Here is a 13903-nt window from a genome sequence, read left to right as displayed (position 1 = left end):
AAGAAGAAAATATTATTACTATAGAAAGGTGGTCTCCCCAGGTGAGCCTGCTCGCCATTGTTGTCACATCTCGCGTCTGTCAGCCTGGTTTTCGCCGCCACCGTAAGTATTATGGCAACGCGTCTAATGCTCGGTCAAAACAAACATGTCAACGTCCACATTCGACGACGATAAGGGTGATGACAGCTCATTAGGCATTGGAAATAAAGCTGGCTAGTGTAGGGGAGGGTGTGTATAGGCTGTAGGCGACATGGGAATGACCTTGACTAGATATTACGGTTTGGTCGCTGAGGGAAATGGAGGAAGAGAAGGGAGCGTGTGGTGCTGCAGGCCGCGGGCGCCTCAAACACTGGTTGCCAGCCTGAGGTTGAACTTTTAAAATAGTTTCGTTGTACGTACTGTAGCTGTTTGTTGGCATCAGTAGTGAATTATAGTCTATTAAGTATTGTGGGTGAATTGTAGTGTAGAGACATGGTCCATGTTTTTTTACCTCTTTAGTAAAACTAATGTAAATTAGATTGGTTGCACTTACGGGCGAGAGATTTTATCATCCTGTCATTTCAGTTCAAGTATTGCTGAATTATAGACATTGTTAGAAGTTTCACATCTTCCTCCTGAAGGCTGTTGCATGGACTGTATGTGAATATACTTCAGGGGGTCTTGATCCCCCCCATCACTCCAGTCAGGGACCAGGTTGCTGGTTTGGTTGCGTGTGATAAAACCCTAAAAAGATATGTCCCAGTTGGTTAAATTTTACCAGAACAGCGCAATAGATGACATCTACATTGTTTAAGTTATGTTCAAATGTTTAATACAGAAAGACGAAATATTTGTAGTCAAAAAAAATAATTTTTTTCTCAGTTCTCTCACTAGATCCGTCTCCCTAATACAGTTAAACATCTTACATATCTAAATAAAAGAAAATCATAAAAAATGATAATGAAGCAAGTTGAATAGGCTTTAAGCAGGAGGTAACAAATTTGTTAAATGACTGTTGGTAAGATAGTGTTAAGCACTAAAAACAGTCTGCTACTGAGGTGTTCCTGCAGGTGATGATGTCACCTCTTGAAATAATTACCGATTTGTACTGTATGTAAAGGTCATTTTGCACTCATGGTGCCCATCTCTTGAACATTTTCTATCACACAACTTGAATTTCTATGTGCCGTCTGCATTAACCATGTTTTGTCATCAGTTGCTCTATCCCTCATATCTTGAAGAATGGTGTACTTTTCGTGTCGTCAAAAAACTTGGATCAGGTCACCCCCTATCTCTTGAACATTTTCTATCTCACAACTTGGAATTTCTATGTGCCATCTGCATTACCCATGTTTTGTCATCTGTTGCTCTATCCCTCATATCTTGAAGAATGGTGTACTTTTCGTGTCATCTGTCAAAAAACTTGGATCGGGTCACCCCCACTCTTATTTCTTCCCAGTTGGGTAAATTCAAAGCTCCAGCCTTTCTTTGTAACTTAGCTATTTCAATATCAAGGTGTAACTAGGCTGTTTCGCTATCTTACCTGGATGCATCCATTGTAAGTTTTTTATTTCTCTGTGGTGAAGATATGGCCTGTATCAATTATTTTTGATTTCTTTTATTCTTTGATGGCATCTTTCATTTCAAAGATAGAAATAGTAATTAAGTTTAGATTTATTACTTTGCTATTTAAGATTTATCATATTAGTTTTAGAGAAACTGATCTGGTGAGAGGACTAAGATGTAATCATTTTTTTTTCTTTGATTTGCAGTAAAGCTTTGTTTTTATGTCAAACATTCTTGTACCTGCCCAACTGAACACGAACTTGAACAATGTGGATGGCATGCTCTCTGTTATCCAGGTACATTTCAGTATATTTTGGGTTTTTGTCATACTTGGATTAGGTTTGTGGTTGACCAAGCTTTGGGAAGCCTTGGCCCACAGAGCCGCTGCAACATACCTGCTTAGAATTCTATTCTGATTGCTTCTCCCCTTCAGCCAAAGTGGGAGCATTCATGTGTGTCAGACCTTTAAAAGTTCAGTATTTTTTCTGGCACGTTAGTTCCTAGATGTCTTCTTTTGAAAATGCGTTTCATTTTAGCTTTGGGCTCAGAAAGGAGAGTTATTAAATTATATGCTGTGGCAGACACGAGTATGTTCTTGTTTGTGATGGCAAGCTTTGCTTTGTACTCCAATAGAAACTCAAACCCCAGATTTGTATCCAAGAATAAAATCATCAAGATTAAAAGTCATCCCATTATCATCCTCTCATGGAAGATTTCTTTTAGGGAGCATTATTTCTTATTTCTGGTTAAATCCCGAGAGACCAGAGATTTCTAGTGGATTTTTTTTGTCTTTTTTGATAAATATCTATGTGGATCACTAAACTTTTCGATTCAACCAGGGCTTTATGCTAGCACATGGTGTGAAGGTGTCCTCTTTACTTTAGCCTTCATCAGAAAGGAGCCTTTTAGCTTTCTTCTTTCACCTTTGTTAATTGGTGTCAAAAGTTTAGACGTAATGGATCTACCATGTGGGGTTTTGTGGATTCCTCCTCCATGAGAGTTGGATTCCTGTATGCTCTCAGTTTTTCAGAAAAGGTATTTATTTTTTGTGATTAGCCTTTTTTTTTTTTTTCATACTATTCGCCATTTCCCGCGATAGCGAGGTAGCGTTAAGAACAGAGGACTGGGCCTTTGAGGGAATATCCTCACCTGGCCTCCTTCTCTGTTCCTTCTTTTGGAATAGGGGAGAAAGAATACTTCCCACGTATTCCCTGCATGTCGTAGAAGGCGACTAAAAGGGAAGGGAGCGGTGGGCTGGAAATCCTCCCCTCTCGTTTTTTTTTTAATTTTCCAAAAGAAGGAAGGTGATTAGCCTTATATGAAAGTATTTTCTTTAATCCTCCCCTTCATAATAGCATTCTCTCATTGCTCATAGGACAGGCTGCAGATGGGAGAAATGTAGGTTTTGAATGGTGAAAAACCTCTTCTCTCTGAGACCCACAAGGAATTTTTCCAGTTTTGCATGCCTTACCTACCTTTCCCATCCTTTTCCAAAACCTTTTCTGTGCACCTTTTGTGACTGCCTGGGTTAGCACCAGTCAGTGAATTGTGAGCTCTAAATGGTTGGTTTGGTGATGTCAACCTGGTGGCCTCTGCTGATTTGCTGAGAATGAATCCATTAGTTGAGCAAAAGGCTTCTGTGATAAGAAGATTGATAAGAAAGGGTGAGTGGAATAGAGCTTCCTCACCAATATTATATAGTTAGGAATAATCCTGAACCTGTATTCCTCAAGGAATATCTTACTGAATGTGAGACAGTGACTTGGAGAGAAAAGGTTTCTTAACCTTTAAATCGTTATTTTGTGAATACTCGTTGCTTCTCCACAACAGTCCAAATGGGAACTTTCAGAAGTGCTTGGTTTTTTACAAGCGAAGATTTTTACTGGCAGTTAAGCTTCTCTGTATCTTTCAGGAAAACCCATGTAGCTCCAAGCTCAGGAAGAGAGTTATTGAGATACACACAGTGTCCATACATAAAAGAACCTTTTAACTTTTTATAATGGTATGTTTAGAAATATCCCTTAAGTGACTATTCTAAAAAACTTGAACTGCAGAGAATCATTCTTTATGGTCATCTAAGTCTCGAGCAGACTTTGAAGAAATCACTAATTACTTGGATTTCAAATTTATTTTTTTAACCCATCCTGGCTTGTATGCTAGAGCCCATAACATAATGCCATCTTGAGAAAAATCTCTGTGGAAGAAATAAATGAAAGAGGTCTCTGACATTCCTCAAACATTCGCCAAGGCGAAACCTTAGAGACATGATGTACCTACTCTCTTTGGCACTGGGGTTACTACCTTTTGGGACATATGGATCCATTGGTAACTAAAAGTGAAAGTTTTTTGCCTTTGTTTATCCTCCTATTAGAAAGTGTTTCTCTGATTCTCCTCCTTCATATTGGTATGCTCTCCGCTTAATGGTACTTCCAGACTCTTGAGAGAGAGGCAAGTTTTGAAGAACGAGAAACTTTATTGGGGCAGTATCTTGCATCACCATGCCTACCCGTTTGTTCTTTCAACTAATCTTTCTCATAAACAGCAGTCACTATTGTTAAGTTTACATTCATGATCTGAGACTTTTGAGTAGGATGGTGGCTGGTACTGATCCTGGAAGCAAGTGGGTCATTGATGTCATCACCAGGATGGGGGTCACTGATTGGTCAAGGGCAGGTCTTGGACCAAGTAAGCTGGCTGCTCCACTAAGAGAGTGGTTTAGTGATGTAAGAGGCAGTTATCTCACCAGAAGGCAAGGGTCGATATGATCCTAATCCTAGGGATCTAAGGGATTCTCTCAAATTTGTGAGACTGCCCCTGAGAGAAAGATTTTTCATCCTTCAAAACTTAAACTTTTCTTTATTTGCTTTGCTTGCCTCTGTTTTTCATTCATTGTCAAGCCACAGGGAGTACTTATGTCATTTGTAACCATTGACATTAAAAACCAAGATAACAGTATGACTTACACAAGTGTAGTGCTTGTTTGTATATGTGCAGATAACAAAAAACAAAATAGTGGTTAGTATCAAAGATGTGCTGTATGTTTCCAGTCAGGTTGCAATGGTTATGTATGTTCTTAAGTTGCAATAGCTAACAGTCTGACCTAAGAGTATTGTAACACATCTGATGGTACTGTCCTGCCACATAGAAAATGTTCTGGTGAATTATCATTGCACACTTGTTCAAGATGGTGGCAGATTGGGTGGCCATATGTAATCAGGGGCACTTAACTGTAAGGTTTAAGTAAAGTAAACGTTGAGGACATGTTTCACTGTTTTTTTGTAATGTCCACTGAATTGAAGGGAAGAAGTTGACCCCCATTTTCAAAGTGTAGTGTGAACTCAGCTTATATTTACCATTCTAAATTTATTATTGATCTTGTTGTACTCCATTGACACCATTGAGGTGTTTATTAAAGGTAGGGAATGAATAGGGTGACCTGTTTTGCTAAAATTATGATTGAATTTTTTTTTCATAAGTGTTTGAAATAGTAATTTGTAAAGGATTTCTCTTGTATTGCAGGAGTAAGTGATGTCAGAAAGTGAAGATGGCAGCATCTTGGGAGGCAGCGGATCTTTAGAAATGAATATTGTCAGTTTACCTAAGATGGATGCAGCACCCCTAGACCAGCTGGGGCTTCATGGGCCTTCAGGAACCCTTGGCACCAGTGGTCTGACTTCTTTGGGTGCAACACCTCAGCATTATGCTCCTGCATCTTCTGGCAGCACCCAAACACTCCTAGAAGGTGTCATTGCCCAGGGATCTCGTGCACTAAGTAACGTTAGTCCAGCAGTGACTTTTACTACTGCAGGAAGTAGTACACAAGATTCTTATGGCAGCTTGGAATATGTGACTCAGATGCCTCTCCAAGATGATCAGCAAGCCAAATTTCCAGATGCTCTTGTTTCTGTAGACAATGTTGCTTTTGTAGATATGAATGATGCAACTATTAAAGGAGCCCCAGCTTCTGCTCCCCTGGAACTGTATTTTGATGTTATTAACCCAACCACTACTGCTGCTCCTTCAATTTCCAGCACTCATCATGCTCGACATGAGCACCAGACCCCTAAAGCTCAGCTCTTAGAAAGAGCTTATTCTGATATATATCTCCAACAGCAAGAGCAACAACAACAGCAGCAGCAGCAACAACAACAACAGACACAGGATCAAGAATTGGATCATATCCTTCCAGATGTTACGACAGCAAATCTTGTTCAGCTTGATCATGATGGTCTGCCTCATGCATTACATGATTACCGGAAACCAAATAAACTAGAACTTCAGAAAAGACAGTTGCAGCAGCAGCTACAACAACAGCAGCAGCAGCAGCAACAGAGACAGCTTCAGCAACAGCATCAAGAACAACAGCAGCAGCAGCATCAACAGAGACAGTTACAACATCCTCACAGGTTGCAGCAGCAGCAGCAGAAGGCATTCCAATTTCAGCAGCCGCAACAGCGACAAATCCAACCACAAGTACACATCCAGCAGCAACAGCAACACCAAAAACATCAGCACCAGCAACAGCAGTCACAGTTACAACAGCAACACCAGCAGAAACAGTTTCAGCAACAAATTCCAAAGACAGATCAGAGTAGTCAAGATGATGATCAAGAGCAACAGCAACATACTACTCAACACATGCCTCTTGTGTCTCGCAGTGGCCGCCCCATCCGCCGTAGACCAGAGTATGTTGAGTATGTAAATCAAAACTTAAAGGAGGAAGAAATATTACCTCATCTTCCTGAACAACTAGTCAAAGTGGAAGCAATGGTTATCGGTGCAGAATATGAAGAGGAGGACCCATTGGAAGAAGTATTGGAGGAGGAGGACCCACCAGAGGAGGAACTGGATTCTAATGATGAAGACCCAGAGACAAGTGGCAATTATAACACTGATGGAAAGAAATCCTTGCCACACAAAAAAAGAATTCCAAAAAAACTGAAAGCAACGAAAAAGCATGTCAAGTGCTATAAATGTGCTCAGTGTGGAGAACAGTTTACCAATCAGCAGCAGTTTACAGCCCATAAACAAACTCACACACCTCTTCCAATTAAACCTAAGCCTTTCAACTGTGAGTTATGTGGAAAGGGATTTGATAGTCAACTAAAATTTTTTGAACATTTAAAAGGTCATTATGAACCATACAAAAAGCACAAGTGTGAAGTGTGTGGTGGAGAATTTGAAAGTGCAGAGGCTCTTCAAGAGCACTTTCTAGTTCACTCTAGAGAACATTTTAAGTGTGAATTGTGCAACAAAACTTTTCGGAAAGAGAGTATGCTTGAGGTTCACTTAAAAGTTACTCATATAGAGGAAGATGAAACCAATTCCATTGAAAAGCCCTATACATGTGTTGCGTGTCCCAAGAGTTACCGCACACAGATGGCACTTGACTCCCATGTTCAGTCTGAGCATAGTGAAAATCCACCTGAGTTTAATTGTGAGGATTGCTACAGGGTCTTCAAGTCCAAAACAAAGTTAATGACACATAGGAAGATTGAACATAAAGAAGAAGGACCACAGAATAAGGGAGCACCAAAAAAAAAGATCAAAATAGGAAAGGCAGTAAAAGGTGGTTATACTTGCACAATGTGTCCGAGGGTCTTCACACACAAAAACTCACTGGTTTATCATATCCGAGGTCATACAGGTAAGAGGCATTGGGGCAGTAGTATTGAAAACTGTTTCTTTTCACTTGTCTGTTGTCTGTGATTAATTATCATCATTTGATGTCTGTCACAAACCTGTAAGCTTGATTAACTTGAAGCATTGCCATAGCATACCATGCTTCTAAGATGTAGTGGTTGGTATCAGTGATTCTGAAAAATGAGTGAGTAAGCCAGGTTTCAAATACTGGAGAGGGTTGTTATCCTACAGCCAATTCATTGAGTACATGACATTGGCTGGGATATTATTATTAACACCCTCATACACCATGATGCAATTGTCACATCAATATCTAGTCTTATCCAATTTTTACCTGATGCCACAGCCTCATCATTCGGATGAAAAACTAGAGTAATTCCAATTAGCACTCAAATTTTTGACATGTCTCCTCACAGCCTGCTTTCTAATGGTAATCCATCTTTCTTGTGAAATATGGTAACCCTTTGTAGCATGTGCAATGATTTACGAAGCCACAAGGTGCTGTGCACTAGCCCTTTAAAGATCTTTACTTTTCCATCTTATACACTCCTGCCTTCCAGTGTGCTGTAATGTTAGCCTGTTTGTAAAGTGATTATATAGTGTTCATTGGTGTATTTTATATTTTACTAGTTCAAACTTTTGAATATTTGAGAGTGAAGTGCTGTTGTTTCTCACAAGAAATGCCCCTCAGTGCATACAACAAACATCTCATCCCTCTGTAAAAGGGGTGGGAAGTTTTGCTTTAAAAGTGTGTTGTTATATTTCTGGATATTTAGGGTCATAAACACCCCATGTTTGTTCAGTTCCATCACATTGCTCAGTTGCATATGTGCATGTGGACATCATCTGAAGATGGACTTGATGATGCCCTTGCACAGTTTGAATCAAACTCTGAATATGAAATTGAAGACCCAGAATCTGATGGAAGCAACTTTTTTAAGGGCTTCTTATCTCTGTGCTTGGAGGTAAAAGGATTTTGCAGGGCGGATAAGTAACACCCTGCAGCATGACTTTCCCCCTGTTGCCTCTTATCCACACCCAGGGCCAAGTGGTGCAAAGCAATTGCAACAGGTGCAGCCATCTGCTCCCCCATACCATCACAGCTCCCCAACCTACTGTACCCCATGCAACACTCTCAAGCATATAACATCACACCAAAGGATGAGATTGTTATAGAATTTAATTTTATTGTATTGTTATAGAATTTGATTTTATTGTATCAGTATAATACTTCAAAGATTATATTGTTGTATGCATCCAATATGTTGCTTAACAGTATACTACATAGGGGTGGATTTTTTCTAAAATAGGTTACAGTGAAACCATACATGTTAGCAAAATTTTTAAGGTGACCTTAACTTACTTAGCCCTAACCTAGACCTAACCTATATGAACCAACAGAATAAGAAACGAAAAGTATGAAAATAAAGGGGAACCCTAAAGAGATTGAACACTTATGGGAAAATTTCTCATTATTTGTTCTTTATTTTTTCAGTGTATCATCTATAGTATAGTATAACTCATATTCAGTTTCTGATCCCACTAGTGTAAAGCATAAGAATGTCAGCATTTTTATTATTTAACACTTTTTTGTGGTCAATTTTTTTTTCTTTTTTTTAAGTGAGTTGATTGTGGTGAAAACTAAAACATATGCAACTTTAAGTGGGTTGAGTTGTGGTGAAAACTAAAACATATGCAACTTCACACCATTTTTATTTTCATTGTGTGAAAAGAGTATTTAATTTTACAAGAATGTAATTGGTTCCTACCAAAGTAAGACAAAGGACAGTATGGCTCTTCCATGCCAGTAGGTCACTGCTTACCTTGTGTGTAGGAGGTGATACTGTTATTAGCAGGGCGTTGTACAAGGATATTATTATTATTATTATTATTATTATTGGATGGTATTGCAGTGGAATTTTATAAAAAAAAGGGGATGACTTTGTTGTTGACTGGTTGTTAAGGATATTTATTGTATGTATGACTCATGGCGAGGTGCCTGAGGATTGGTGGAATGCATGCATAGTGCCATTGTACAAAGGCAAAGGGGATAAAGGTGAGTGCTCAAATTACAGATGTATAAGTTTGTTGAGTATTCCTGGGAAACTTTATGGGAGGGTATCGATTGAGAGGGTGAAGGCATGTACGAGCATCAGATTGGGGAAGAGCAGTGTGGTTTCAGAAGTGGTAGAGGATGTGTGGATCAGGTGTTTGCTTTGAAGAATGTGTGTAAGAAATACTTAGAAAAGCAAATGGATCTGTATGTAGCATTTATGGATCTGGAGAAGGCATATGATGGAGTTGATAGAGATGCTCTGTGGAAGGTATTAAGAATATATGGTGTGGGAGGCAAGTTGCTGGAAGCAGTGAAAAGTTTTTATCGAAGATGTAAGGCATGTGTACAAGTGGGAAGAGAGGAAAGTGATTGGTTCTCAGTGAATGTCGGTTTGCAGCAGGGGTGCATGATGTCTCCATGGTTGTTTAATTTGTTTATGGATGGAGTTTTTAGGGAGGTGAATGCAAAAGTTTTGGAGAGAGGGGCAAGCATGCAGTCTGTTGTTGATGAGAGAGCTTGGGAAGTGAGTCAGTTGTTGTTCGCTGCAGAAGCTGGTGACTGAGCTTGGTAAAGTGTGTGAAAGAAGAAAGCTGAGACTAAATGTGAATAAGAGCAAGGTTATTAGGTACAGCAGGGTTGAGAGACAAGTCAATTGGGAGGTAAGTTTGAATGGAGAAAAACTGGAGGAAGTGAAGTGTTTTAGATATCTGGGAGTGGATTTGGCAGCGGATGGAACCATGGAAGAGGAAGTGAGTCACAAGGTGGGGGAGGGGGCGAAAGTTCTGGGAGCGTTGAAAAATGTGTGGAAGGCGAAAACATTATCTCGGAAAGCAAAAATGGGTATGTTTGAAGGAATAGTGGTTCCAACAATGTTTTATTGTTGCGAGGCATGAGCTATAGAGTTGTGCAGAGGAGGGTGGATGTGCTGGAAATGAGATGTTTGAGGACAATATGTGGTGTGAGGTGGTTTGATCAAGTAAGTAATGAAAGGGTAAGAGAGGTGTGTGGTGATGAAAAGAGTGTGGTTGAGAGAGCAGAAGAGGGTGTTTTGAAATGGTTTGGTCACATGGAGAGAATGAGTGAGGAACGATTGACAAAGAGGATATATGTGTCAGAGGTGAAGGGAATGAGGAGAAGTGGGAGACCAAATTGGAGGTGGAAGGATGGAGTGATAAAGATTTTGAGCGATCGGGGCCTGAACATGCAGGAGGGTGAAAGGCATGCAAGGAATAGAGTGAACTGGAACGATGTGGTATACCGGGGTCGACGTGCTGTCAATGGATTGAACCAGGGCATGTGAAGCGTCTGGGGTAAACCATGGAAAGTTTTGTGGGGCCTGGATGTGGAAAGGGAGATGTGGTTTCAGTACATTATACATGACAGCTAGAGACTGAGTGTGAACGAAAGTGGCCTTTGTTGTCTTTTTCTAGCGCTACCTCGCACTTATGAGGGGGTAGGGGGTTGTTATTTCATGTGTGGCGGGGTGGCGACGGGAATGAATAAAGGCAGCAAGTATGAATTATGTTGCCACACATTAATGTGATACAGCAGCTTGCCGAGTATTGCATGGATTAGATAGTGGTGGGGGGCACACATGCAGCCAGCTCTCTGAAGCAAAAACCAAATCAACACATTTGGATGAGGGAAAGTGATGCAGAGCTAGAGCCACCCCAGATGTAAGAGCAGTACTCCATACAAGGATGGATCAGACCTTTGTATAAATGGAGCAACTGTTCAGAAGAAAAGAAATTTTGACATCTGAACAGGACTCCCAGTTTCTTAGTGGCAGACTTGGCTATTTCCATAATGTGGGGCTTTCATGAAAGGGTGATGTTATGGTAATACGAAGTATGTTCATTAAGTCAAGAGGTGGAATTACAGAACCATCAAAGGAGAGAATAGAGTTAGGAATTTTCGTGATAGAGATTGGTGAAAACTGAATCTTGGAGGGATTAAACTCAACCACATTTCATCCACCCCACTCCAATTTTGAGTTTATAGAGGAAATTGTGCCAAGACAAGATGCAGATCAAGTGACAGAAGAAGGAGCAGAATTGAAGAATATGGAGGAATGCAGTGTTGAGTCATCAGCTTATGGGTGTATACATATTTTTTGTTCGTACTTGTATGCTTTTTTCTGCATCAGCAAAGTAGAGCCAGGAACAGATGGTGAAAGGCCTCATTAGCTCACATCCATTCGTTAGCTATCATTTGTAATGTGCTGAAACCACAGTCCTCTAACCACAACCAGGCCCCACAGACCTTTTGATGGTTTCCCATATCTGCTTCAAATGCCCTGGTTCAGTCCATTGATGACATGTCACCTCATTTATACCACATCGCTCCACTCTGTCCATTACATGCATGTCACCCTCCTACATGTTCAGGCCTCAAGCACTCAAAATACTTCTCACTCCATCATTCAGTCTCTGATTGAGTGTCCCCATTACTTCAGACACACTCATTCTGTCCGTATGGCCAAAACATTTCAGCACACCCTCTTTAGCTCTATTAACTACACACTTATTACTACATGCCTGTCTTACCCTTTTATTACTTATTCAGTTGAACCACCTCACACTTCATTTTGTCCTCAAGCATTTTATTTCTAGCACATAAACCCTCCTCTGCCCATCCTCATCTATACCCCATGCCTTGCATTCATACAACATTGCTGTGGCTATGATACCTGCAAACAGCCATTTTCGCCCTCCCAGATAATGACTTCCTCCCCACACATTCGTCAATGTTCCTGTAACTTTCTTCCACTCACCCACCCTATGACTCACTTCTCTGGTTCCATCCACTGCCATGTCCACTCCCAGATATCTAAAATACTTTATTTCCTCCAGATTTTCTCTCATCAGACTCACACTCCAACTAACCTTTATTCTCCCTCGCTAAACCTAATCACTGTGCTTTTATTCAAATTTACCATCAACTTCCTCCTTTCATATACTCTCTCAAATTCAGATAACCTCTGCAGTTTCTCACTCAAATCTTCCACAAGTGCTGTGTCAACACAAATTGACTTGCTTCCCTCACCCCCTACAGAGTTCATACTCACTTTTCTCTCCAAGACCCTTGCATTTACTCCCTCACCACCCTATCCATAAACAAATTTAACAGCTGTTGTGACATCACACACTCCTGCTGCAGACCATTCTTCACTTGGAACCACTTCTCTGTTCTGTCTTTTTGCACATATACCTTACATCCTTGATAAAAACTGCATTGCTTTTAGTAGCTTTCATCCTACACTATCAGCTTGTAACACCTTCCACAAGGCATCTCACTCAACCATATCATATGCTTTCTCCAGATGCATAAATGCACATGCAAATCTTTCTGTTTCTTTAAGTAATTCTTACACACATTCTTTAAAGCATTCATCTGATCCACACATGATGCTGAAATCACACTGTTCCTCCTCAGTCTGGTGCATGCCTTCACCATCTCATTTTCAACTCCCATACAGTTTAGCAGGTACTCTCAGCAAACTCATATTTTTACTATTATAGTAAAGGTGTTACCTTTGTCCCTCTTACTTTTATACAGTGGCTGTGTATAGAGCTAGTAAGGAGTAAAGGATGACATGTGACAGCTATTAAGTTTCATGATGTAGACAGTAAAGTTTTTCATGATATATAAGAATAGAACAAAGCAGAGGCCAAAACAAGGTTAAACAAGAAATGCTTTAGGAAGGATTTGAAAATGTAAATTTTTAGTATCAGTTTAGTGGAAATATAGGATAGCCAAGAGCTAAATGGCAAAAGTATGGTATTTAATGTTGGTAGAGAAAGCTCGAGAGATAGGACCCTCTGTGTGTAGAACCTCCTCCTTTTACTGAACAAATAGTAATACACACATGCACAAGAGGTGGAGTCCCATGAGTGTTGAATTCCCTCCCATACTGTAGTAATAGATAATTACACATACGCATACAAAGTTCTTTGCAAGGAGTATAGATATAATAGTACGATTTATCTATGATTACCTCTATTCATACTGATGTGATTTGTTTGTGGCAACTTAGTTCATTCCTTTTGAAGTTGTTTCCCAATTACTTTGTTTGATTTTTTATTTTTTTATGTGCTTAGTGTAGTAAGTTTGTATTATTGGAAAAGTGCATTTAATCTTGGTATATTCTACAGCAGAACACCAAGATTTATATGCATACATTGCTACTTGTCTTTGCTCGGTTTTCGTTTTGGCAGTTTGTACAGCAGTGTTTATAAGCTGAGAGTGCAGAACATGAACACATAAGAGTAAGGTTGAAGTTTTTGAAAAAAAAATGTGATTTTGATGAAAAACTGGAAGCTGTGGATAAGTTTTGGTATTTGGGGATAGAGTTATTCTAGGTCTGTAATGAGAAAGCTAAAGTTGAGCATAAGATTCTTGCAAGGGTGTAATATTGGTAGTGCTTTGAAAGCTCTGGTGATAGGAGAACTTCAAGTGCAGAGTGTGTAAGAAGTTTGAATAGAGGAGTACTCATCCCATCCCTAATGTATGAATGTGAAACCCAGGTTTAGAACTCCAGAGATGGATAACTTGTTTATTGGAGGATAAGTTGTGAAAACTGAAGGTATGAGAAATTTTTTTTGGCATGAGAAATCATTAGAGAGGCACATGGATGACAGCTTACCTGTATAAGGATGT

At 39.9% G+C, this 13903-nt stretch overlaps 1 protein-coding gene across 3 annotated transcripts in view; it reads left to right on the top strand.

Moving 5' to 3' along the window:
* Positions 1-47: 47 nt before the first annotated feature.
* LOC139756366 (uncharacterized) overlaps positions 48-13903 on the top strand; it is a 47566-nt gene continuing 33710 nt past the window's right edge. Inside the window, exons 1-2 of one of the 3 annotated variants that reach the window (XM_071675741.1) lie at positions 48-102; positions 5065-7192. In XM_071675741.1, coding sequence (XP_071531842.1) covers positions 5074-7192 — 2119 coding nt within the window. In that variant the 5' untranslated portion in view covers positions 48-102; positions 5065-5073. The other 2 variants (XM_071675743.1, XM_071675742.1) reach the window with 2 other exon arrangements.

Source organism: Panulirus ornatus, chromosome 21, assembly GCF_036320965.1.
Source record: "Panulirus ornatus isolate Po-2019 chromosome 21, ASM3632096v1, whole genome shotgun sequence".
NCBI lineage: Eukaryota > Metazoa > Arthropoda > Malacostraca > Decapoda > Palinuridae > Panulirus > Panulirus ornatus.
Note: the sequence above shows the minus strand (reverse complement) of the source record. Positions and strands in the feature narration are given on the sequence as shown.